This window comes from Loxodonta africana, chromosome 3 (genome assembly GCF_030014295.1).
Source record: "Loxodonta africana isolate mLoxAfr1 chromosome 3, mLoxAfr1.hap2, whole genome shotgun sequence".
In the NCBI taxonomy this organism is placed as follows: domain Eukaryota; kingdom Metazoa; phylum Chordata; class Mammalia; order Proboscidea; family Elephantidae; genus Loxodonta; species Loxodonta africana.
In genome coordinates this window covers 40,493,569-40,520,611 of record NC_087344.1, presented here as the reverse complement: position 1 = coordinate 40,520,611, position 27,043 = coordinate 40,493,569, and the positions used below count along the sequence as shown (strand labels likewise).

At 54.0% G+C, this 27,043-nt stretch overlaps 1 protein-coding gene across 1 annotated transcript in view; it reads left to right on the top strand.

Annotated features, from left to right (window-relative positions):
• Positions 1 to 7,261: 7,261 nt before the first annotated feature.
• CHD5 (chromodomain helicase DNA binding protein 5) overlaps positions 7,262 to 27,043 on the top strand; it is an 81,265-nt gene continuing 61,483 nt past the window's right edge. The window contains exons 1-2 of the mRNA XM_064279922.1: positions 7,262 to 7,340; positions 18,436 to 18,563. Of these exons, the coding sequence (XP_064135992.1) occupies positions 7,262 to 7,340; positions 18,436 to 18,563 (207 nt within the window). The remainder of the gene's footprint in view (positions 7,341 to 18,435; positions 18,564 to 27,043) is intronic.

The following is a 27,043-nucleotide window of genomic DNA, read 5'->3' as shown; positions in this document are numbered from 1 at the left end:
ATGAGTTTAATGGTGCTTATTTATCTCTGGGATCCCAAAGCAAGAGTTTTTTTAGTCCAGCCATTTTCCTGTCTCTGGGATGGATTCGAGAATCTTCCCCCCTTCTCAAGCCTATTTTAGACAAAGCTAAAACAGTCTGTTAAGGATATGTAGACCAGCTGACTTAATTAGCTAATACCACAGCTAGACCCCAGAAAAACCCGCAACATGGCTAGGGGGGCCTTTTGCCAATCCCCTCCCCCACACTCCCCAATGATTTGGATTCAGGTGGTGCAAGGCCCACACTGTAAGTAGGCTTCAAGTACGACGGAAGGCTTGGTGCTGCAGAAAGGCACCCTTCCTCTCAGAGGGACCTTTGCCATTGTGTGAGTGATGGCGTCACCACTGGTTCTGGGGACACCCGGAGTCAGACTTCTGATGCTGGTGTTTTTTCTGTGACCTGCATGCCTGGCAGTGAGGGGTCTGTGTTAGCACTTCCTGCTCCTAAGAAGCCTAGGGTCACGTAGGGGCATCAGGTGGCCATTGTGGGAAGATGTCGCCGAAGAGACTCCTGTGGCAGGAATCGGGGGAACGAGAGGAAGAGTTCATGTAACCCAGGAGTGGAGGGTGTATGTGGCGTGTCCAGAAGATAAGCTGCTGTTTCAACTCTGTTCTTGGAAATTTTTCCCCTTGGTGCTTTTATAACCAGTATATTTAAAAATATATATATTTTGATTTTGAATTGTCACTAAGGTGTAATTACAAGCTCTGTGATCAGCAAACACGAGAATCTTGTCTCCTGAAACTAAATTTAATGATAGGTTTGTTCTCGGAATTGTAGAGTTTATTGAATTTTCACCTTTTTAGGGATTGCTTATATATATATATAATTTATTTAATTTTTGTTGTTATTGAGGATATACACAGCAAAACATACACCAATTCAACAGTTTCTACATGTACAGTTTAGTGACATTATTATTTGAGTTATGCAACCATTCTCACCCTCTTTTTTCTGAGTCTTTCCCCATTAACATAAACTCACTGCCCCCTAAGGTTCCTATTGAACCGTTAGAGTTGATGTTGTCAATTCGATCCCACTTAGATCTTAAAAGAGCATAGTGCTTAAGGCAGACATTCTTTACAAGTCAAGTGAAACTAGTTTTAAGAAGACTTCAGGGGATATTTTTGGTTTAAGGTTTAAAGATTGGTTATCTCAGGGCAGTAGTTTTGGTGGTTTATCCAGCCTCTATGACTCCAGAAAATCTGGATTCCATGAAAATTTTAAATTCTGCCCTACAGTTGTCCCCCTCTTGATCATCTATAGACTCTTTGATTGAAATGTTCAGTAATGTAGCTGGGCACCATCCAGTTCTTCTGGGCTCCTGGCAAAGGAGGCAGTTGTCCGTGGAGGCAATTAGCCACACATTCCAAATCCTCCTTCTGTTCCTGGTATCCTTCTTCCTCTATTCCTCCAGGTGAATAAAGGCCAATTGTGCCTTGGATGGCCACTTGCGAGCATTTAAGACCCCAGGTATTTTGAAATGAACTAGGAAGTAGAACAGAAGTGCTAAACACCTTAGCAGGCCAATTAACTGGGACATCCTATGAAACCATGATTCTAAACCTCCAAACCAAGGAACCAGTCCCATGAGGTGTTTGGTTGTAGAGGAACGGCTTTTAACATCAGGCATTTTGGGTTCCCACCACTTGTCTCTCAGTTTGATATGCTGTGGTGGCTTGCATGTTGCTCTGATGCTGGAAGCTATGCCATCGATATTTCAAATACTGGAAGTGTCACCTGTGAGGGACAGATTTCAGCAGAGCTTCTAGACAAAGATAGACTAGGAAGAAGGATCTGACAAACTGCTTCCAAAAAAAAAAAAATTAGCCAGTGAAAACTTTATGAATAACAGCAAAACATTGTCTGTTATAGTGCTGGAAGATGAGCCCCTCAGGTTGGAAGCCACTCAAAACACGACTGGGAAAGAGCTGCCTCCTCAAAGTAGAGTCGACCTAAATGATGTGGATGGAATCAAGCTTTCAGGACCTCCGTTTGCTGATGTGATATGATTCAAAATGAGAAGAGCTGCAGACATCCATTAATCCATTAATAATCAGAATGTGGAATGTATGAAGTATGAATCTAGAAAATTGGGAGTTGTCAAAAATGAAATGGAACGTTTGAGAATAGATATCTTAGGTATTAGTGAGCTCAAATGGGCTGGTATTGGCCATTCTGAATTGGACAATCATACGGTCTACTATGCCAGGAATGACAAAGTGAAGAGGAATGGCATAATATTCTTTGTCAAAAAGAGCATTTCAAGATCTATCCTGAAGTATAATGCTGTCAGTGATAGGATAATATCCATACACCTACAAGGAAAACCAGTTATTCCTGGTCAATATAATAATACTTAATAATATTATTCAAATTTATGCACCAACCACTGATGCCAAAAAATGAAGAAACTGAAGATTTTTACCAACTTCTGCAGCCTGAAATTGATCAAACATGCAATCAAGAAGCATTGATAATTACTAGTGATTGGAATGTGAAAGTTGGAAACAAAGAAAGATCAGCAGTTGAAAAATAGGGCCTTGGTGATAGAAACGATGCCAGAGATTGCATGATAGAATTTTGCAAGTCCAACAACCTAGTCATTGGAAAAACCTTCTTTCAACAACATAAACAGTGACTATACATGTGGACCTCACCAGGTGGAATACACAGGAATCAAATCACTACATCTGTGGAAAGAGACAATGAAGAAACTCAGTATCATCAGTCGGAACAAGGCCAGGGGCTGACTGTGGAACAGACCATCAGTTGCTCATATCAAGTTTAAGATGAAACTGAAGAAAGTTAAAACAAGTCCACAAGAGCCAAAGTATGACTTTGACTTTGGGTACATCCCATCTGAATTTAGAGACCACCTCAAGAATAGATTTGACGCGTTGAACGCTAATAACTGAAGACCAGACGAGTTGTAGGATGGCATCAAGGACATCCTATAGGAAGAAAGCAAAAGGTCATTAAAAAGACAGGAAAGAAAGAAAGATCAAAATGGATATCAGAACAGACACTGAAACTTGCTCTTGAATGTAGAGCAGCTAAAGCGAATGGAAGAAATGATGAAGTAAAAGAGCTGGATGGAAGATTTCAAAGGGTGGCTTGAGAGGGCAAAGTAAAGTATTACGATGAAATGTGCAAAGACCTGGAGTTAGAAAACCAAAAGGGAAGAACGTGCTTGGCATTTTTCAAGCTGAAAGAACTGAAGAAAAAATTCAAGCCTCGAGTTGCAATATTGAAGGGTTCTACAGGGAAATATTAAATGATGCAGGAAACATCAAAAGATGATGGAAGCATCAAAAGAATACACAGGTTTACTGTATCAAAAAGAATCGGTCAACGTTCAGCCATTTCAGGAGGTAGCATATGATCCAGAACTGATGGAATTAAAGGAAGAAGTCCAAGCTGCACTGAAGCACTGGAGAAAAACAGCTCCATGAACTGAGGGAATACCAATTGAGATGTTTCAACAAATGGATACAACGCTGGAAGCGCTCACTCATCTACGCGAAGAAATCTGGAAGACAGCTACCTGGCCAACTGACTGCAAGAGATCCATAGTTGTGTCCATTCCAAAGAAAGGTGATCCAATGAATGTGGAAATTATTGAACAGTAGCATTAATACTGCACACAAGTAAAATTTTGCTGAAGATCATTCAAAAGCAGTTGCAGCACTACATCGACAGGAAGCTGCCAGAAATTCAAGCCAGATTCAGAAGAGGACGTGGAATGAAGGATATCATTGCTGATGTCAGACGGATCCTGGTCGAAAGCAGAGAATACCAGAAAGACGTTTACTTGTGTTTTATTGGCTATACAAAGGCATTTGACTGTGTGGATCATAACAAATTATGGATAACATTGGGAAGAATGGGAATTCCAGAACATTTAACTGTGCTCTTGAGGAACCTGTACTTAGACCAAGGGGCAGTCGTTCGAACAGAACAAGGGGACACTGGTTGGTTTAAAAATCAGGAAAGGTGTGTGTCAGGGTTGTATCCTTTCACCAGACCTATTCAATCTGTATGCTGAGCAGATAATCCGAGAAGCTGGACTATACGAAGAAAATGTGGCATCATTATTGGAGGAAAACTCATTAATAACCTGCGATGTGCAGATGACACAACCTTACTTGCTGAAAGTGAAGAGGACTTGAAGCACTTACTGATGAAGATCAAAGACTATATAGCCTTCAGTATGGATTACACTTCAACATATAGAAAAGAAAAATCCTCACAACTGGACCAATAAGCAACATCATGATAAATGGAGGAAATATCGAAGTTGCCAAGGATTTAATTTTCCTTGGATCCACAATCAATGCCCATGGAAGCAGCAGTTAAGAAATTAAAGGATGTATTGCATTGGGTAAATCTGCTGCAGAAGACTTCTTTAAAATGTTAAAAAGCAAAGATGTCACTTTGAGGTCTAAGGTGGGCCTGACCCAGCCATGGTATTTTCAATCACTTCATATGCATGCAAAAGCTGGACGATAAATAAGGAAGATGGAAGAAGAATTGATGCCTTTGAATTACATCATTGGCAAAGAATATTGAATACACCATGGACTGCCAGAACAATGAACAAATCTACCTTGGAAGAAGTATAGCCAGAGTGCTGCTTAGAAGCAAGAATGGCGAGACTTTGTCTCATGTACTTTGGACATTTTATCCGGAGGGGCCAGTCCCTGGAGAAGAACGTCATGCTTGGTAAAGTAGAGGGTCAGCGAAAAAGAGGAAGACCTTCAACGAGATGGATTGACACAGTGACTGCAACGATGGGCTCAAACATAGCAAGGATTGTGAGGATGGCACAAGACCAGGCAGTGTTTCGTTCTGTTGTATATAGTAGGGTCGCTATGAGTCGGAACCAACTCAATGGCACCTAACAATAGCAACACTTTGGGTCCAATGTGATTAAAATGCACAAGTAATAGTTTTACAATATTAAGAGCTCTCTTTTAAAAATGACTGGGTATTTCTAGTCAAAAATCTATTTGTTTAAAACCTGACCATCCCAGCTTTTGTTTCGCTTTGTTTTTGGTCATTAAGTCCTGTTACCTAGCTGCAATCATCCACAAGAACCAGGATGGGGAGTGGATTGTGAGTGAGGAGCCTCGCCACTCTAATCCATGGCCAAATTAAGTAGATGGCACTGCTGTTTCTTGAATGATACCATGGCTTTCTCAGCCTGGCCTTAGGAATTGGAGCCAAGTTAATGGGGGTGGATGGGTGGCTCTCTAGTGACTGGTAATTATTGTAAGGCAGAATTTCTCTAAAATGGGACAGGGTACCTTTGGGAGTGTCTGACCTCATGGGGTCCATGCCTCAGACAGGTGTTAGGGGATGGCTGAGGGCTGGACAGTGTTTGCTGGTGCTTAGTTTTTTCCCAGCTGGTTAACTTTCAGGAAGACAGGCAGGTCCGAAAGAGCAAAGACGCGAAAAGGAGTGCTTTGGGGCTCCCCTGGCTGGCTGCTCAGTGACATGCAGGATTACCTTAGACTGGGAGCAGCCTCTTGGTTTTGAGCTGGCTTCCCCGCTGGCTTCCCTTCCCCCTTGCAGCTGGCCACACTGGGCTGATTCAACATCTCCATCTACAGTGTGGTTTAAAAATGATCCGGGGGATGCAGGGGACTCTGGGCACCCTGTCCTTGAGGCCTGGGAATGAACGAAGAGAATCTCCCCAGACTATTGCCTTGGGCCGGCACTTGAAGTCCCCGTAGCTTGGGTTGTGGCTGCTGCCCCAAGAGGTCTTGCTCTGGGGGCTCTCAGCTGATGGGGCACCACTCTAATGATTTTCCAGAGGCACGGAGACACTGGGGGCAGGTGAATGCTGGCCCCATGAGGCAGGTGCTCAATCAAAACAGGAGGGGCAGTGCTAGAGAGGTAACCTCTTTTCCCTGGGTGTTGTTGATTTCCCAGGTCAGGCAGATGCGGGTGCCTGGCAGCAGGTGGGACGCCCAGAGTGTCTGGCCATGTCTGGTCAAGGGAGTGAGGGTGCCGGCCCTTCATTGGCCCTTCTGGCGATTCTGCCCGCCACGAAACTTTTGTGTTCCTAAAGCAGCTTCCAGACCCAGCTCCTTGCTGCCACCCAGACTAAAGACGATCATTTAATATTCCTGTCTTGCTCCCGAGGGCTTTGGCCTCTAGCTCCACCTTTACTAACCTAGCGCGGATGCAACGGCGCCTTCCCGCTCCGCGACAGGTGTCGCTTCTGAGCGGAAGTTTTGGGCACAGAGGACGCAGAACTGCACTACCCGAAGGGTTTGGATGTGTTTCACCTGGACCCAGACAGAGGGGGACGATTTGGAGGCGGCACGTGGGCGGTGGGGCGGGGTGCTGTGGGGTGAGGGAGGAGCCGGCCTGCACGGATTTTTCTGGAGGATTCAGGTCTACTGCCTCCAGAACTTCCCTTCCCCAATGAGGGACACGTTTTTCTTCTAATCTTCTCTCAAAAGGGGGTCAGAAGCGTGCCGAGGCCGAGCGAGGTGCGGGGCTGCCAGGGTCCAGGTCCATGTGAGTGGCGTAGGGAAACTCCCTGCACGATGCCCTGAAAACCCCGCCTCCGCGCCATTGGGGACCTGGGGCCGAGAGCCTCCTCTGGCGGGGGTGGCGGCGGCTGGCCCTGTCCGGGTGCAATGGGCAGTGTCCCCGCCTCCCCTCGGGCCTGGGCTCGCCTTGGTCACAGCTGCCCGCTCGGCCGTCGGGTCCTTCGGCGCGCGGGCGCCTCGACGGCTCCCCCTGCCGGAGCGCCCTGTCCCCACCCTCCACCCGGCGGCTCAGGACTAGTCCCCTCAACTTGGTCTCTGCTGTTAACTAGTCGCGCTGCCGGAACGATGGGATGGGGTTGCCACAGCAACCAGACTGGACGTCACAATCCGGGCATGTGTGCCGCCCCCCCGCCGTGCCGCCGTGCCGCCGGCGCTGCCGCCGCCACCCCTCGGCAGGCTGCTGCGGGACTGGGCTGCGGGGCGCGGTGGGCGGAGCAGCCCGGGTTTTGCGGGGAGCACGGTTCAGGCGGCCGCGAGGAAGGGGGGTCGGGACGGGGGGGTGGAGGTCTGGGGGGGTGGGGGGCAGGCGGCCGCCATCTTCTCGCCGAGGCCGCCTCGCCCGCCGCGCGCGCCCGTCCGGTAGCGCACGGGTTAAGGCTGGCACGGCGCCCGGCGGGAGGGGGGGCGCCCACCTCCCCTCCCCCCCGCGCCGGGCATGCGGGGCCCGCTGGGCACCGAGGAGGAGCTGCCGCGGATGTTCGCGGCGGAGATGGAGAACGAGGACGAGATGTCAGGTGAGCGGCGCCGGCTGCGCCTGGGGCGCCAGGGCGGGGGGCGCAGGGACCGGCCTTGGCCGGACCGCGCAGGCAACCGGCCCGGGCTTCGCCGCGCGGGAGGGGCCCGGGCTGCGGGCTGCGCTCCCGCCCTGCCGGCGCCGCGCAGCCAAGGGCGCGGGGTTGGGCGAGCGGGGCGCGGCGCGCGGGCTCAGGGCGGGTGCGACCCGGGCACTGGGCGGGGGCGGCGGGCGGGCGGGCGGGGGGCTCGGGCGGGGGCCTGCCAGGGACGCGTTCGGCTGGGAGGGGCCCGGTGCGCCAGGGTCAGCCCGGTGCCCTTGAAGGGGGCGGGCAGCGCGCTCCGCTCCTGGAGCCCGCCCCCCGTGCTCATGTCCCGCTGCCCCGCGCCTCGGGGCCCCAGGGCGTGCTGGGTGGGGCCGGAGCACGGCGGGCACAGGCCGTGCTTGGGGACCCGTCGAGCGCCCGGGCTGAGCGGCTTCCCTTCGGGCCCACGAGGGCTCCAGGCAGGGGCGGGCGGCCTCAGGGTCCCGCTCCTCTTCCCCAGCCGCTGTGGGTGCCGCTCCCCGAGCACTTTGCCCGGGTTGCCGGCGCCCTCCTGGCGCGCCGTAGAGCCAGCCGCTGTCTGCAACCCCAGGGCGCCCAGGGTAGTGGCGTTCACAGCCCACCGCGCTTTGGCCACAGGCCTGACGGGCACGCCAGGGGCACCGCCCCTGCCCTGCAGTCTCTCAGAATTCACCCTAATTATATCTTACTAAAGTCAGGGGCTTACCTGCAGGATGTCTTTAGTTAACTGCTTGGGGCTTGTTTGAGACATTTGCCTCCTGGCACATCTGGGCTGCGCCTTACCCTTCAGCCACCTTCCATGCCTGCCCTCTTTGGGGGGCTGCATTACTTCCCAGCGTCTCAGCACGAAGTCTAGGTCCCTCATTGACTTCAAGAAACCCAAGGGTCTTGCCCTGGCCCGGAAATGTGCTGGCCAGGAGCATCTTCCCCAGGGGAAAGAATACTCCATCAATTAAAAAAAAAAACAAAAACGTTGCTGCGGAGTCACTTCCGACTCATAGGGACCCTATAGGACAGAGTAGAACTGACCCACAGAGTTTCCAAGGATCTCCTGGTGGACTCGAACTGCCAGCCTCCTGGTTAGCAGACTTAGCTCTTAACCACCATGCCACCAGGGTTTCCAAAAATGGACACCCCAATTCCTGAAGACAGAGCAGTGACACCCCAGGCTGCCCAACATCTGCCCAGTGAGGGGCTTCTTGCCCTGGCCATAACCCCTGAGGCCCCTTCCCCCCCCACACTTTGGCACCCAACTTGTGCTTGGTGGTTTGCTCAGTGGCTTTAAAGGTGGGACCGGGGCTCCTATGGCAACCTGGCCTAACTCTATCCTTCAGACATTTAGGCCAGGTTTGTGAAGAGTCTGTTGGGTTGAGGGGAGTAGGAGTACGATGGCTCCCGAGGGTTGCTTGGACAATAGTTGACTATTGCATCCTGGGTTGATGGAATCACTCCCATTGCCTGGAGAGGCACATGGAGGCCCCAGCCCAGGCAAGGATACTGAGGCCGTTGTCCACCCCAAGGCTGGCTTTTTGGGAGCAGTAAGTAGCTCATGGTGGTGTTTGTTGCACGGCCACTTTGTGGTGCTGGTGGGGCAACGGACAGCTGAACATGTCTTTACAGGTTACATGTGTTACCGTTTCTGGAGCTTCACTGACACCTCCCCACGGAGTCCCCTGCCTGCTTTCGCGTCACCTCCTGTGGCTGTCAGGGTCCATATTCCTGATTGTCAGGGTGCAGAGTTTGAGAAGGGAAGGAGTCCAAGGAAGGTGCCCCAAACTGTGGGCTTCCAGCTCACGGCTTGGGCCCAAGTCTGCCACCATCATCCAGCCTCTTCCTCCTTCCTGTGCCCTTGGGTGCCAGACCTGGGCAGGATGAGTGGGGGGCATCCCCAGAGCCTCCAGGAATGCCCCCGAAGCTCTGTGGAGGAGCAGTCCTACTCTGACACCTCAGACCTGGGAGTTCCAGCCCAACCCAACAGCAAGACTAGATGTGCCGCCTTCTGAACATGCCCTGAGTCTTCTCACTTTCCCAGCTTCTCTCCACTTTCTTGGTCCAGGCCACTCTCTGGCTGTAAAAATGGCATGGCGGAGGTGTCTGACCTCCTCTAACTTCACAAGAGGGGAGGAGAATCAAGATCAGTAGCCCAAGGCTGATTGCTATGAGGCAAAGGTCAGACATACCTTCTCTGCAGCCTTTTTACCAATTCTGACACCAGCCATCCCTCCCCTAGCACCCTCTGCTGGGTTTGATAATTTGTTGCAATGGCCACACAGAACTCACAATACTCACTATTTTGGTGTTTATTTGGGAAATAACAGGTTATAATTCAGGTTCAGGAATGCGTAGGATACAGTTCTTTGATCAGGATAGCCTCTGCTCAGGTGTGCCACAGGGAGGCCTCTCTCTGACCCTGGGCCACTTGGGCCCTTGGGTCTCTTGGGCCAACCTGGCCTCTGCCCTGCTCAGGCAAGTATTACAAAGCTCTCTTAGCTCTGCTGATAAGTGCCTGGAGGTATCCTACTCTGCCAGTAAGCCTCGTGCCCGAAGGCTCTCAGCTCTCTCACCCTGTGGGTTGGCACACCCACTATAACTGCCTTGCGCTGTGGGCCAGGAAGCCCACTGTGCTGTCTTTTGCCAGTCTCCTGCTTCTGCTGCTGCTGTTTTTCTGCCGTTGCTTCTGTCTCTTGCTGTCTCCGGTGTTACTGTTCTCTGTTTCTGTCTCCTGTGTCTAGGCGGTTTTCAGTGCAGGGATTGTGGTTCCAAAAGATGTGTTCCATGCCTAGTTCTTCTTTCCTGGTGGTCACGAGGTACCTGCTTACCACCTCTGGGACGGCTCATTTTAAACCTAGTGGGATGGCAAAACTGACCAATCCCCTGATTAGGCTTCCATACACCTTATTTGCATGGTCCTAGCCCCACAAGGGTGCTGTGCACCTTATTTGCGTTAGCAGTAATCTGTCCAATCCCCTTGGTGGGCCACAAGCACCTTATTTGCATAGTCCCACCCAGTCATTTGGTGAGAGTTACGAGACCATGGTGAGAAAGGCCATATAAAAGTGATCCATCACACCACACCAGCCTTGTTCACTTCAGAGCCTCCTCACTGTGGCCCTCTTCAGGCCACCCTCCACTCAGCAGCCAGGTCACCTTTGTAAGTCTGCCACACCTCCTGCCGTATACTGGTCTCTTTGTTGCTTCTGGAACGTCCCAAGCCTGGTCCTACCTTTGGGCACTGGCTGTGACCTCTGCCCGCCTGTGCTTCTCTCTGATCTTTGCCTGGCCATGGGGAGGCCCTCCTTGATCCCTGGGCTCAAATGTGGCCCTGTCCTGTCTTTGTCTAGCCAATTTCTCTGCTTTATTTTCTTGGCAGCAGTTACACTCTCTGGAATAATTCTTATAAGTTTACATCTTTGTCTGTGGTCCCCTCTTGAGATCCCCTGCAGGGCCCAGTGCCTGGCACCATGGGGGATCTGGAGAAGGTTGTAGTCTCAGCATCTAAGGGCTGGGAGTCCTGGGTCACACCTGGCCCCAGGCCCCATGTATCTTCTCAGAGAGCTGGCCAGCAGCCCCTCAGCCCTCCACTACTCCCTCCTTGCAGCCCTGGGCCTGAGCTTTGTGACCCACATGAACCAGGGACCAGCCTGTTCTGAGACCAGCCTGTTCTGAAACACTGTAGTTTGCGGCTGGAGGAGCAAGTATTTTGAGCGCTGTCTCACTATTGTTCGAACATGCTTAGCAGTGGACACTTTACTTGTCACATCTTTTCTTTAACTCTGCCCCACCTTCCACGTCCCCTTGGCACTGCTCTAGTGCAGCAGCGTTATTGTTTCCCACCTGGGGCTTTGCCCCGACCGCTCTCTGGCAGTGCCAGGTGCTCCACTGGTGGTGAAGCAGTGGGTGAGTCTGCTCCAAGGAGAAAGCAGGGTGGTTGCCCACCTCTGTTGGTGCAGGGACCGGCAGCTGCCGAATTCTGGGAATTGGAGGGCTAGTTAAAGTGAGGGCTCGAGAGTCAGGCGATGAGGCTGCCAATCCCAGCTCTCCTGCTGATCAGCTGAATGACTTGGGCCAGCTCCCCGGTCTCCCTGTCTGAGTGTCCCCATTTGTAGAATGGGGATGTAGCACTTCCTACCTCACAGAGGGTTATTATGAGGGCTGGTGAGACGGTGCACATGGAACGTTTAGGTCACAGTGCCCAGCCCGTAAGAGGTGCCCCATCAACAGTGGCCGCTAGAATTAGCACCATCCAAGGGGGGGCACCTTGGATACCCTGCCTTCCCCAAGGAAATGCTTCTGAGACTTGCACCCTCATCCAGTAAGCTGGGAGAGAGGGGACCTGGGCCAGAGGAGGGCAGGGAGTGGAAATCCCATGGTGGGGTTGGTGGCAGTGGGGAGAGGGGCTTGGCAACCCTGGCCTTTTCCTCTGAAAATGTGGTCCTGACTATGGACTGACACTGGGCCAGCCATTTCCCTGCCCTGTTGGCCCAGCCCTTTCTCAATCACACCCAGAGGGGTGAGTCTTCCAGAGCTGGAGAGCCTGGCCCTTTTCATGACTGGGTGGTGTGGCCACTCTGGCCCCAGTGCCACTTGACTGGCCCACGCCACCCGTGCCCACAGGACTGACCCCAGCCTTGTGAATATCTTAGCCTTCCCTCGGGCCAGGGGCCAGGAGGAGTGACAGCCATGATTCTCAAGGGATTGTGCCATATCAGCTTCCCAGCCACACCCAGGGAAATGTAGGCTGGGGAAGGTTCCAAAGAGCCTGATCCTATATAATATCCTTTTCTGGGAGGAGGGAGGCAAAGTGACTAGCACACCTTACCTGGTGTCTTGCCCAGTGGGATGTTCATCTCACGTTGAATTGATCAGGGGCCAAGATCCATCTATGACTTTATCCATTCATTTACCTACCCACCCACACATCTACCCATCTAGCCATAAAACTGACCAACTAACCATCCACCTGCCCCACTCACCATCCGTCCATCCACCATCCATCTGTTCATCCACCACCATCGGTTCATCCATCCATTCATCTTTGTCCATCCCTCCATCTTTCCATTCCTCCATCCCTCCATCTCTCCAGTCAACATAGATTCCTTGAGCATCTTCTCTTAGCCAGGTACAGAGCACAGTGTGTGGTGTGTAACTTTCTGGGGCTTCTGTAGGTAAAACCGAGACTTTCTCCCTTGTCTTCGGCTCTGTTCTTGTTTCTTCTCTCTGTCTCTTTCTCTCACTTGGTGTCTATTCCTTTCTCTTTTCTGTCTGTCCTTGTCTCTGTGTCTGTAAGTCTTTGTCTTCCCTGAGCCCATTCTTGTCCTTCTCTCTGTCTAGTGTCCCTCTGTGTCCTTCTTTTGCGCCTGTTTCTCCCTGGCCCTCCAGGTCTGTCTCCCCACCTCTTCCCCTCCTTGGCTCTTTTTCCTTCTCCCCACCAGTGCTCTGAGCCTGCTGGGGGACCTCTCCCTGCCTACCCTGGCCCCTCCATCCCACACACTCCCCTAGGCTCCAGTCACTTCCAAAAGTCCTGTCATGTCCCCCCACCTCGAGCTCACAGGACTGATGCTTCTTCTGATGAGACACCGGTGAGGTGATGTCTGGGTTTTGTTAAATATCATAAATGAATTATTAATCTTCTCTTGGGCAGGAGCACTGCCCCCCGTTATCAGCATAGGGCCCGTGGCTTGTGGGGTGGGAGGTGGTCCAAAGATTAATGGGAAGTCTTAGTCTTGGTGACCCCCTCCTTGGTCAGCTCTGGGGTGGCCCTGAGGACCCTGGCTCAGCACTGCCAGAACTGGGGACCACAGGCTTGGAAGGACCCTCACCTCCATCCCTTTGCCACCAATCTTCCTGACCCTCCTGTGTTTTTTTGGACTTTGCCTCCTGGTCACTGAGTATCTGTTGGACATCGTGTGGGCTCTTTTCATTTGCAGTTTTTAGTTCTCTGCATAACCCTGTGAGAAAGACAATATTAGACCCATTTTACAGATGAAGACCCATGGTCAGAGGTGAGGGGTCTGCCGAAGTGACTTGTCAGGGAAGGGTGGTGACTTGAAGCCTGTGTGCTTCCTCTGGTCCTCCTCCTGAAATCCAGGAGGTCCTGGTCCCTGCTTGGTGCTGGGCTGTGGGGGGGGGGGGGGGCGGGGAGAGGGGGAAGGGGCAGGCAGGGAGACAGAAGGAGCCCCTTCCCCAAGCCCCAGAAGGACTGCTCAGCTGGGACCCATTGGTGGTAGACCCTGTGATGGAGCTCTTGGCCTGGCTCCTAGTTCGGCACCTCATATCTTTAGACCCCTGAGAATCACATGACCATCATGTTTCGTGCACAATCATAAGCTTTTGTTTTGTTCTGGTCACCGTGTGCTTGCAAACCTCACTGGTAGGCTGCATTCTTGCCTGGCTCCTCCCCAGGAGATGGGAGCAGGAGCTGGGGAAGAGGGGCATGACCCATGAATGTGTACATGGGGGATTTGGGGTAGACTGGCCTGAGTCACCTCAGTGTCCCAGGGTGCAGCCCAACCTTGGCACACAGGCAGTGCTTTTAAAATGCACATTGAGTAAATATGGGGTGTCTGTGAGTTCTGGAAAAAGTCACATGCCTAGAGGCAGGGACCAGGGAAGAGTACTACATAGAGTGGCCTAGATCAGCCTGCCTGGGTTCAAACCTTACGCTGGCACCTACAGCTGTGAAACTGAGCTTTGGGCAAGCTCTGAGATTCTCCGGGGCTTGTTTTCTCATCTGCAAAATGGGGATAATAATTGTATCCATCTCCCAGGATTGTTATGTGGGTTAGATGAATTGATATATGCAAAGTGCTTTGATCATGTGGAGGTGGCATGTAAGTATTCGCTCCTGTCGCTCTGATAACATTGTATTCTGAGAAGGGCCCACACAGTTCAAGGGCTGCATCCTGTCTTGGCTCAGCCTAGGCTAACCTGGGGTGCAGCAGGGAGGTGGCTGTAAGGAGGGGGTGAGCTGAGAAAAAAGCAGCAGAAGATCTTTCTCCCTGCTCTGGCCAGGCTGCATCCCCACTTCCTACTCTCTCCCTGTCCCCGACAGCCTCTCAGCCCTCTTCCCCAGGCTTCCTCCTCCTCCTCCTTCTTCTCCCAACACAGGAGGTAGGAGATAACAAGGCTAATGGGTCCTAATTATAGCCCAGCTCAGATCAATAGGAGCCTCAGGCCTCTGATGGGTGGGCTGGAGCCTGGAGGGCACTGCCAGGTGGAACAGTGGGGACTTGGAAGGTCAGGGAGGCCTGAGGTGTGGCCCGTCCTCCTCCAGGGCCTTCACCCCCAGGGTGGGTGAGCCCAGGGTCTGCAGGCAGTCAGACACAGTGGGCTCCCACCTGAGCCACTGGCTGCCTGTGTGCCCTGAGTCTTTGCACCCTGTGATCCTCGGCTCTGCCCCTGCCACGGGGGTTGGCGGAGGATGGAGCGGTGGGGTCCCGGGCACAGGGACGGGACTCCCTAGCTCTGATTTTTATCTAGGTGGGGTGGGGAGGACGGGCCTGGGGTGAAGTCTAGGTGAGTGGGGATGGAGGGGAGAGGTGATGTCACAGGCCAGCCCCTGGGTATTTTCAGGGTCACCAGAGCTGTGCAGGCGGAGGAGGGGCCTGTTGGAGATGGGGGTAGGCAGGGCAGGATCCCCATCCTCTTGTGCCAGCCTGAGAACTTCCTTGGTTGGGGCATCGGACCAGTGAGACAGCCCTGGGCTTGGAGGTCTTTTGGGGACTGGGGAAGGGGTCTGTCCATGCGTGGAGGATCTGAGTGTGGGGTCCTATGGGGTTCCTTCTTACCACCCCCCCCCACCAGGCAGGACAGGGAGCAGCCCATGGGCAGATCACAGGCTTTCTTCCAGAACAGTCCCACAGCTACCTGTCCTCTTGTCTGTTCTCTGGTCAGTTGGTCAGTCAGTCACTATGTGGGCTGGGCTGACCTTCCCAGGTCTGGGGAACCGCTCTGCTGGAAGGGACAGGGATGGCAGAGTGGGGAGGAGGGAGCGGGAGGGAGGGCCCCCCCGGATTGCATCAGCCTGGAGCCCTTACATAACCGGTGGCGGCACCGTCTGGGTGTGGGGGTGGTTCTGCCCCGGTGTCTCCCTGCAGCTGGGGGTGGTGGAGGCGGAGGTGGCTGGGAAGTGGGCTGGTGTGGATGCGTATTTGCACCTCCCTAGCCTTCTTTCCTTCTAGACTTGTCACGGCCCCCCACAGGATCACCGCTCCCCCAGGACCCAACCCTGTCCCCCTCAGTACCTGTCATTGACCCCCCCGCAGGACCTATCACCTCACCCCCAGGACCTGTCACCACCCCCCAGGATCATCCCTGCTACCCCAGGACCTATCCCTGCCACCACAGGACTGTCACTGCTCCCCCATGACACATCACTGCTCCGTCAGGATCCATAACCACCCTACTGGGACTCATCCCCCAGGCCCCCACTCCAGAATCTTCCACTGCCCCTCCCATGGCCCATCACCACTCCTCAGCACCCATCACCACTCCCACTCCACAACCCCAGGCCTCCCACTCCACAACCTGTCACTGTTCCCCAGGACCCCCGCTCCAGGCCTCCCACTCCAGGATAAGCTCGCTTCCTTTCCCCATGCTGGTAGTCCCCGTACACATTCTCAACTGCTCCCCCAAATCCCTGCCTCTTCCACCTCAGAGCTCTAAGGGCTGGGACTCAGGGAGATCTCAGGGAGCCCAACTCACATGAAACTCAACTTGGGGGCTTGCTCTCTCCCTGCCGGGTCCCCTGAGTGCCATAGCCCTGGCCGATCCCTCCATAAGCCCAGTCCTTTTCAGCAGTGCGCCTCTCTGTGGGGCCAAACACACCCCAGCTGGTCCCTGGGAATGCCTGGTGCCTGGCCACGCTGGAGCCACGGCTCTGCAGCAGCTTCCCCTCCCACCCAGGGCCTGCCTCTCTCCAGCTCTGTGTTTGCTGGCATTCCCTTAAAACAGGGAAGGGCTGGGACTTGGGCACGAGATGACCCCCCCACTCCGGGGGGCTGTCTTGGCAGCACAGGCTCTTGTTCCTCTGGCCATGGTCCCAGGAGGCCAGGCCGCCTTGGGGCTGGAGAGAGGATCCTTCCCCCCTTGTCCTGTTGAGGCTCTGAGGGGGGTTAGGGTCCTGGCCGGTGGGTGGGGCCTGTGGGAAAGAGGGGAGACTGGAAGACCGGCAGTGCACGTGTCCACACTGGGTGGGTACTGGTGTGCACATGTGTGCCTGTGCATGTGTGTGTCTGCACACCGTGCAGGTCATGTGACCATATGTCGACCAACCACGATGTTGCACGCTGAAAAAAATATTTTTGGGGTGTCTCTGTTTCTTTAAACTTGATTCAGCCAAAAACACCCCTTTCCTGGATGAAACTCTCCTGGGTGGCTGGGACATGTCACCCTCCTTCCACTTGCTCACGTACCTGGTCTCATGTGATAATGGACTCTGAGGTTCTCTGTGTGTCTTCTCCACCTGATCCAGGCTGGGCTGGGGGTCTTCCCCCTACCTCATCCAGGCTGGGCTGGGAGTCCCGGCTGGCTTTTCTCTTTGCCTGTTCAGCCTCCTCCAATCACCCCTTGGGGCATACATGGGTGCTATACCTGGGGACGTGGGTAAGAGGGATCTTTCCTGAACTGGATCCAGGCCAGCTGGGTGTGAATGCTTGGGACCAGGGGCTGGTGTGGAAGGCGGATCTCTGTGGGCCCCTTTTGGAGGCTGCTTTGGTGGAGGTGTGGGGTGGATGTATCTCCACTGTGCGTGGTCTTTTGTGGCTTCTTGTTACCATGCACCCCCCAGGGGACCCTACCCCTGTCTCTCCTTTGTGGCCCACATCTGGTCTCTGAACTCGAGGCTCCACTGCCGTTCTCTATCCCTTGTTTCCCTGTTGGAGTCAGACCCTGGGCCACTGTGCCCCGCCATGGGGTCACACCTGAAGCCCTCTGAGTAGCCCGTTGAGAGCACCCACCCTGGTTTGTGATAAGGAGGCAGGCCCACCCTCTCCCCTCTCCAGGGTGGTATGGAGCTCAACAGCATGGCTCTTCTCAAAGATGTCCTGCCTCTCAATCCGGGCCCCTCTTCTCGAGCCTGTTGATTCCTGAAGAGAGAGAAGGAGTCAGGAATCATGGCAGTTTTGAGAAACCCCCCACATGGCGTGGATGCAGTGTCTCCCTTGGGAATGTCACGTTTTTCTTGGTGTCCAGCAGGAATGCAATGTGGGTGTCTGTGATGTGTCGCTGGGGTGGGGCCTGCAGGTATCTGTGTGTGCTTGCGGGGTGCAGGTGGGAGCGCACATCAGGAAGGGAGAGGAAATGCTGTCCTTGGTTCCACAGGGTGTCCTGAGATCCTCCTTGTTGGGGGTCTTCTGTGCTCCCCGGCACAGGCTATGATGACACCATCTGGTTCTTGGGTGTCCTGTGTTCCATCAGCATCCTGCATTCATGAACCACCTCCCAGCCACACCTGAATCCTGGAGGGCAGAGAATAGGGCCTTGGGTCAGCCACTGTGTTGAGGGACCCCCCCCACCCTCCGGGCATGTGCTTTGATGGCTTTGTGATTTGAGAAAGCTGCTTTCTCCCTGGGGGGCATGTCAACAAGGTTACTTAGTTCATTGCTAACTCTTGCTCAGCAAGTCTCAATGTTTCCTGAGCACTATCCAACAGGGGTAGGTTATTATTGTCTCATTTTGCAGATGAGGAAAGGAAAGGCCTAGAGAGGTTAGGGAGGTGTTTTCTCCCATGTTTTTCTACTTCGCTGGGTCTGGGGGTGTGTGGCTTTGAGGGGTCAGGAAGAGGCAGGTGGGGAGGGTGGATGGATTTGTCTGCAGGGAATAGAGATGGGGCTGGAGATTATAAGTGAGTGAGGAGAGGGGAGAGGGTGAGTGGGGCTGGGAGTTCCAGACAAGAGGGCAGGGTGGCCGTGATCTGCCCAGGTTGGGTGAACATGGAGATAGGTGTTTGAGCAGACTCTGCCCCTGGTTGGTCCCTGGGGGTCTCCCTAGGGGATGCGGCAGAGTAACTCCCTCCTCCTTTTGATTCTCCCAGAAGAAGAAGATGGTGGCCTTGAAGGCTTCGATGACTTTTTCCCTGAGGAGCCGGTGAGCCTCCCCAAGAAGAAGAAATCTAAGAAGCTCAAGGAAAACAAGTCCAAAGGAAAGCGGAAGAAGAAAGAGGTGTGTGGAGGGGGTGGGGTAACTGCCCCCCAGGCCACACGGGCCTTTGAGGGCGGCCTTCCATCCAGCTGAGTTTGGGTGAAAAACAGCAAAGTGCACTTGCAGTGCTAAGCATCATTTATAGAAGCCTTTCTAAAATGTATCAGAAATGTCCCTGTTTTCTTAAGCAGAATGTCCTGAGCATCAATGATCCTTTTCTCGTTATGACTGTCCTGGGCCATGATGCAATAAAGTCCCCAGTGTCCCTTGTTCCTTCACTCAGGGGCCCTGGATTGCTGCTTAAACCCTGTATTCCCGTCTCTCAGCTTTTCTGCCTCTGTTACCCTTAGTGTCCACATCTGGCTGCTGTCTACACATCGGCTTTCTAGCAGTTCTCTTCCCTTCTAATGTGCTGCATCCGATCTGTTGTGAGTTTGGAAACCTGATACAACTGATAGAATTCAGAGGAGAATAAGGAGACCTCCTCTCACGCCCCGCAAGAATGGCTTTGCTCATAAGTAAGGTGCAGGAGCTGCGTGGCTTCCGTGTGGCTGGAGCCTCTGTTACTTTCTTCCTGGTTCTTAGCTGGTTTTGGGTAGGAGAGGTCGTCACATTCTCCAGCTGACTCTGGTTGGTGAGGCATGATGGTATGAACACTGAACCCCTTGTCTCCCTATCCCGTTAACGTATTTTCAAAATACTTTGATGGGATTCATTTTATCCTTGAGATAAGCCTTAGAAATTGGTGGGACACCCATTTAACTGATGTGGAAACCAAGGCTGATTTGCCTTTAAAGGTCTTCCCACCGGGAGGGGGACAGATTATATAACAGGACCACATAGTGGCAGGGGCTCCCATTTGTTTGCTCACTGCATGCTGAGTGTCCAGCTCGTCTTGAGTGTCATCTGGGGTCTTCCAGGCGTCCTGCAAGGGAGGTGATGGTATGCATCTCACTTTGCTGGTAAGGGCCTGGAGGCTCAGTGATGAACTTGCCCAGGGTCACTGGGGTTCAGGTGGGATCTGAGCCAAGGGCATCAGCTTTGTCCAGCCCACCCCGCTGCCAGGCCTGTCCTGTCCCAGTTGATGCCCCAAGGGGAATTGTCATCAGCTTTCCACTCCTTCTCACCTCTGTGCCCAAAGTGGGACCCACCAGCCTTGCAGTGAGAGAAGTGGGTGTGGTGGCTGTGTTGAGGTGCAGTGGTGACATATCAATGCCCTTGGTGCCTTAGGGCAAGGGCTCTGGACACACACACAGTGAGGAGGGTGCCACGAGAAGACCTGGGGATGTGCAGAAGTTCTGTGGTAAGGGGATATGCCTGTTGGCTGTTCCAGAACATTATGGAATGTTCCAGAATGTCCCAGGATGTGTGGCCAGAGTGGAATGAGGGACTCCAAGGCAAGGAGGCCCTTGAGGCCACTGTGGGTCTCTCCTTATACCCTGAATGAGATGGGGTGGCCGGAAGGCCTTGAGCAAAGGAGGGACATGATCTGACTTGGCTTTGACAAGCACCCTCTGGCTGCTTTGAGGGGAACAACCACAGAGGACAGGGAGAATCAAGGGGGCTCCCGTAATTATTAGAGGGAGAGATGGCAGTGGAGGGGAGCGTGAGAAGGCATCCTGTATTTGCAATAAGAGAGGTGCAATCACCTTGCCTCGCTCACTGTAACAAAGGACCACTTAAAGCAACAGAGATTTATTCTCTCACAGTCCAGGAAGCCAGAAGTCCAGAATCAAGGGGGCAAGGTTAGTTCTTTCTGGGCACTCAGAGGGAGAAGCTGTTTCATGCCTCTCTCCTAGCTTCTGGTGTTTTTGGTGATCTTTGGTGTTCCTTGGCTTGTAGACACATCACTCCAATCTCTGCCTCCATCTTCACATGGTCTTCTCCTCTGTGCCTGTTTCTATGTCTCTTCTCTTATAAGTTATTGAACTCAGGGCCCACCCTGCTCCCGTATGATTAATCTGCAAAGACCCTTTATCCAAATAAGGTCACAATCTGAGTATCTGGGTGGGTGCGAATTTTGGGAGGACGGTACTCAACTCACTATACCTCTTGAGCTTCTTTTGAGGGCCAAACAGTTGTGGACCATTAGGGCACTCTCACATGTGAGGGATGGTGGGGGAAGGTCTGGTGTGCCTTTGGGAGGCCTTCATCTCCACCTTTGGCCTGTGTCTCCTGCTTGTGTCCTGGTGTCAGCCTGGATGTGTCTGGATGGCAAAGCCACTCTGGACTTGCTTCTGTGTCCCCATACTGGTCACCCTCTGGCTGGCCTGTTGGGAACTGGGGAAAGACTAGGGCAGGAGATGTCCGGGCCTCCTTCCTCTGGTCAGAATCACCTCAGCCACGGCCCCTGCTTCCACCCTCTTTGCTGTGGTTGGTGTCAGCATTTCTTGCCAGGCCCATCACCTGCATCTGCTCTCCTTTTCTGGCCCTGCCCTGCCCCTACAGTCCTCCATTCTTTCATGGGGAGGGAGCACCCTAAAGTGAACATCTGATCATGCCCCTCTGCAGCCCCATTGTCCCAGCTCCTAAGCCTGGCCTCCAGGCCATCGTGGCCACAGCCCCTCCCTACCTGTATTGCAGTCACACCTGATGTTCCTCTCCATGCCTTGACTGCCATTTTGTCATATGGAGAGATCCTCAGCATCCCCCAAGGCCAGCTCTCCCTGCCTGATCCACCCTCCATCCCTGCTGCCTTCGCAGGCCCGGTCCTCACGCAGTTCTGCATGTGGTCCTGGTCCCGTGTGTCTGTCCCCTTCCAGAACACCCTACGCCTTGCCATGGGTGCTGGCATGGGGCCGTATGCGGGAAAGTTAGTGGACTGAGGGAAGGACCAGGGTTGGGGGAGCCCCTGAGGTGAGAGGGCTATGGAAGCTCCCACTTGCCATGATCCTCAGTGAGACACACAGGCCCATGCTTTGAGATTCTAGCATCTTCTGAGGGGCTAGGGAGGGGGGTGGAGCTCCCTGTTCCCATTATCCAGATGGGGAAGTGGAGGCAGGAGAGGGGAGGGAGGGGCCCTGGCACTGAGGCTTGCCTATAGCTGGTCCTTTGCACATCTTTGACTGAGATGCAGGGAGTCAGCTCCTCTGACATAGGGGGGCTCCATATGCCCTGCTTCAGCGCCCCCTCCCCTCTGGTACCACACCATGGCAGACAGTTCTTGTGCAGGGCAAGGGGTCGATGGTTCTGAGTTGGCAGAGCCTGGGATGCAGGTGGAAACCCTGATGGTGCAGTGGTTAAGAGCTATGGCTGCTAACGAAAAGGTCAGCAGTTCGAATCTACCAGGTGCTCCTTGGAAACTGTATGGGGCAGTTCTACCGTGTCCTATAGGGTCACTATGAGTCAGAGTTGACTCCATGGCAACGGGTTTGGGTTTTTTTTTTTTTGTGGGGGGAGGATACAGGTGCCCAGACTGCCTGTGACTCTGGTTCTGCTGCCTCCATGCCCATCCCTCACCCTCCTGTCCACCTAGGCTCTGCGGATGTTGGGGTGGAGGTGGATTCTGGGGTCCCTAGTGGCTGAGGAAAGGAGCTCTGGTGGTGCAATGGTTAAGCGCTTGGTTCGAAGCGATGGTTCGAACTCACCAGCCGCTCAGTGGGAGAAAAGACCTGGTGATCTGCTCCCTTAAAGACTGTGGCCTAGGAAACCCTATGGGATAGGTCTACTCCGTCACATGGGGCTGCCATAACGACAGGTGGCTGAGGGCAGGGGCTTCCTGCCATGCATCCTGTACCCAGCTCCTCCTCATTTCTCTCCAGCAGCTTCTTCCAGGGGATCTGGGTGGAGGCTGGGCCTAGAGGGGGAGCATTGTCTGGCCCTGGGATCTCTGGCCTTCAGGCTGGGCCTGCCCCGTTCTGGGTTAGTTCCAAATGTAGATGAAGGAGCCACGGGGTTGGGGATGCTGCAACCGGGGCCTGTGGAAGCCCCTCACCCCAGCAGGGCTGGCTTTTTTCTCTCTCCCTCCTGGGCACAGGGTGCGGCGGCCGAGATAGGCGGTGTTGGGCTTTGGGAGAGGGGAGGTAGAGGTGCCAGGGTGCACTGGGGGGGCCTCCAAGGCCTGGGAGGCCCAGTTCCTGCCTTTTTCATACCCAGAGACAAAACCATGCAGGATTTTTCATTTTCCAAGCTGTCTCAGACAGCTCCCTCTTGTCTGTGGACTGACCAGAAACCATGCTTTTATTTTTGTCTCTGAGCCTGTGTTGGAATCTTTGTCTGTCTGTCTGTCTCAGGCTAGCCTGGGCTTGGTCCCTCTGCTGGAGTCTCCTCCTCTCTCCCACCCACCCTCCTGCTTCCCTCTCCTCCCTTCCTTCCTCCTCCTGCCTGCTTTCCTTTCCCCCTCCCTTCCCTCTCCCTCCCTCTTTCCTCTTCTCTGCCGGCCTCTCTCCTCCCCCTCCCCTTGCTTCCTCACCCTCTCTCCCACCTCTCTCTACCAAGATGCAAATGTGGTCAAGAGGGGTAGGAGGCCTCGAGATGCCCGGGCAGTGCCACGCAAGCCCCAAAGTGACCCTTGGACCTGTGTGGCCCCCTTCCCTGCATCCCTTTGAGCCTGGCGAGAAGCACCTGTCAGATCCTGAGTCTGAACCATGCTGCAGCCAGAGAGCCGCCATGTGTGCCCAGCCGGGTGCCCACCTGCCCTCCCACTGTTCCGGAGTCCTCAGGATACAGGAAGGGAACTTCCCCCCTCTCTCCCGTCTATCTCCAGCCAGGTGGCACCGATTTAGAGATAAGGCGGTGGATTGAGGCTGCACAGGGGCCAGGCGTTGGGAGGTGCAGGCAGCAAGTCTGGGATTCTGATTTACATAAAATAACCGGGCTGCCCGGAACCTGAGCATATGTAGATGAAGCTCCTTGTCAGACCGGAGTGCAGGAGGGAGAAATGATTTCAACCTGTACTGCAGCGGTTCCCATAGCAACCAATTATTCAGTGCTAAATTATAACTGTTTATAACACTCGTGAATGGGAAGGCTCATATTTCATCCCTCCTTTTTCCTTCTCAATCTTGAAGGACCCCAAATTGAGAATGACCAAGCCTCCAAGCCCTTCCTTTTGAGTGGAAATGCCTTCTTTCGCAGGAGATGTGTGCTAAGCCCTGGCGTGAAGGGAAGGAGAGAGGAGGCCTCCGGCTGGAGCATCTGCAGAGCTGGGAAGGAGGGAGGGTGGGTGGGCACCATACTGGTCCCTCCTCTGCCCTCAGCTGGGCCTGGGGACCAGAGCCCCCTCCTGCCAGCCTCAGCTCCTGTTTCACGCAGCCTGGGGGAGGTGTTTGAAGCATCTTTGCAGGAGGGTTCTGCTTGGGAACTCCAAGTTCACTAAGGTGATTCTACCAGCCGTTGGAGAATCCTCCACAGTCATGTCTGGGGCTGCTGCAGCCCAGAGGACAGTGCCAAGGTCAAAGCCCCGACTGCCTTCTGATTTTCACAACACACAGTGTGACTCAGTCTCTCTGACTGAGAGGTTAAGGTTGATACTTATTGGGGAATTAGTAGTCAGTGCCTGGGTTTCAGCGTCTTTGGGTGGTGTAAATGATTCACATGCTTGGCTGCTAATCGAAATGTTGAAGGTTCAAGTCCACCCAAAGGTGCCTTGGAAGAAAGGCCTGGTGAACTACTTCTGAAAAATCAGGGATTGAAGACCCTATGGAACACAGTTTTACTCTAACACACATGGGGTTGCCATGGGTCCAAGGTGATTCAACAGCAAACTGGTTTACCTGGTCCTCTTCCTCTGAACGTGGCTTGATCCACACACCCCTTGAGCTTCAAGATATTGGACAGCTGGTCTACCCCTGGCTCTTGGTTGGTTCTTCCCTTCTTGTCCACTGGCTGCTGTTAACGCTGATGGATCATTCCACTGCAGCTTGTTTTCAGAACCATTCGCTGCTCTTCTCCCTTGCCCCTTTCTCTGCAAGGAAGGATTTTTGGGAAAAAAAAAAAAAAAGGTTTAGGTCTAGAGCTGTCAGAACAACCAGGTGCAGAGTTATGCTGCAGACCCAGACTTTTTTGTCAGAGGGAATCCCATCTCTAACAGACCTGCTGTGTACCCCACCCTCCACCAGCCCGTGGTGTGGGAAGGAGGACTCAGAAGAGATGAGACTGGTGGGAGGGGGGTGCAAGGGATTGGGCATAGGCAGTGTGGTTGGGAAGAAGGCAGGGCATAGAGAGAACCAGGGGCTGGGGGGATTGGGATGGTCAGAGCTTCAGCTTTAACAGTCTCTCAGTGCAGGGGGTCGGACTGAGAAGGGAGAAGTCACCTCGCTGTGAAATGAAGGGCTGCTGTTTTGCCTGAGCCCCAGGTGGGGGACTGCAGGGGAGAGACCGCTGCTGAATCCAGAGCGAGTGAGCTGTAGACGTGCCTGGCTGTAGCTCTGGCTCATTTCTCACTGGGGAGCTTTGCTCTGCTGCTCACCCACTTCACTCTGGAGTGGACCCTGGGTGAGCCCTCCCACCAGTGCTTGGCTTGGGGCCTTCTGCCAGTCCTGGTCCCCCCACCCCCACCCCTACTCCGCACCCTACCCACACTGCTGCTTCTGCCAGACAGCGAAATCTGCTGGAGGCGCCTTCCCGCCCACCTGTTTCGTCCCTCTGGGCCCTGCCTTCGGAACCTCACTGGCCCCTCCTCACTTTTCTGCACCTCCGGGCGGCGGTGATGCCTGCTCCCACCAGATGCCCAGGTCACAGCAACCCCTTATGCCCACCCGCATGTCCACTAACCCTATTACCATCTCCCAGATGCGGGGATGTCTGTGTCGTTGGTTTTAGCTCAGTCTGGATTTGTGTTGGCAGAAACAAGGGGTAAAATGCAGCTTTTTCCTGCATTTTGTTGCCTTGGTTGTATCTTTGGCTTTTAAAGCAGAGCCGGAGTCATCTGGGCATTTCCTGGGTATTACCACAATCAGGCTGGTTTGAGAGCCAGGAAAGGAAGTGCAGCTGCCAATCATGGGGGCTGGTCATGTTGGTGTAGGGGCAGAGAACGGAGGCTGTTCTGAATGCAGACTGCTCCGACCTGGCCGAATTCCCCCACCCTGGGCATAACTGTGAGGCCTGGGCCCTTCCCCTGCCACCCCCACCACTGTCTCTAAGCATCGCTTCTCTGTATCTGGGTTTCTTCCATTTACAAAATGTTTAGGGACTTTTATTATGTAATCTTTGATCCTCTTAACCACCCTCTTAGGCATACCCATTTCACAGGTGAGGAAGTGAGATTCAGGTTGCCGTGGTGACCTGCCCAAGTCTCATGCTAGCAAGGGGCAGAGCTCTGAGGCTCTCTTCTGCTTTGCACTCCCCAGGGAGCCCTAGGACCCCTTGTAATGGCATCTCTGCTTGGGTTGGTAGGGTTTGCCCTGGGGTAGCGGAGGGTGGACCCGTGCCCCTCCCCAGGCAGGCCCTCAGCATCTGTCCGTGGTGCTGAAGTCCATGATGGCTCCCCTCTCCCATGCTTACCTTTGCTGGAGTGCTGGGGCCGGGGATGAGGTGTCTCTCAGGCCTCTGGAAAGGTGGTCTGTTAAAGCTGGCAGAGTGCTGACACCCTCAGGGGGAAGTGGATGTGTCCCCGTCAGCCTGCGCCTCCCCAGAGGACTGAGATGGAGCCTATGAGCTGGGGTCCTAGGGCCCTGCATCGTCACCAGCCGGAGAGCAGGAGCTGCCCCAGAGGGTAGGGCTGCAGCCAGGCCAGAGGTCCCCTGGGGCCTGGCGTGACTAAGTCAGAATTCCAGGAAACACCCGGTTCCGGAAAGGCCCCGCTGCTCCCAACTGCAGCTTAACGGGCATAAAGGGTTCAGTCAGTGGGTCTGGCAGGAGTCCCCGTGGAGCCTGCAGGAGAGTTAGCTGAGCTTCCAGGAGAGCTGGGGATGCAGGGAGCATGGGGTGGGGTTCTTTCCCAGATGTTAGCTTGGGGACACTCCCCTATCATTGACCTTGTCACCTTCAACTAGTGATGGAATGTGCCCATTTGCAACCTCTGTCCAAGGAAAAAGCAGGTGGTCACCTCCTTAGCAGCTGGCTTGTAAGGGCGGGGATCTGGGACGGGGGCTCCTGAGAGTCTCCGGATGGATCCTGCTGCTTGTGCTGACCTCCCCAGTCTGCTCCCCCTAATCCTACCCCCTCCCTCTCCACCCGCCTCCCTCCTCCTCTCTGTCCCTCCCTCTCCACCTGCTCCTGTGCCTCTCCCTCACCCCCAGTGCTGTTTCCCGGTGCAGTTTTCAGCTCTGCAGTTCTCTCTCCATCTCTCCCCATGTCTCTTTTTGCTCACCTTGAAAACAGTTAATAGCAATCAGGAAGATAACAAGCCCAGTGTTGGTAATTGTGGCAACCGGGATTGCCTCACTTCCCAGCCTCTCCTTCCTGACCCCGGCTGGGAGGGGCCGGGAAGGGCATTGCCAGCCGACTGGCATCTCTACAGGCGATGAGTAAACAGCTTTCTCTGAGGGCCAGTCCCTTTCTGGTAGGGATGCTTTGGCTGTAAATGCCCTATCTCTGTATAAATGGGCCATTTTCTGCCA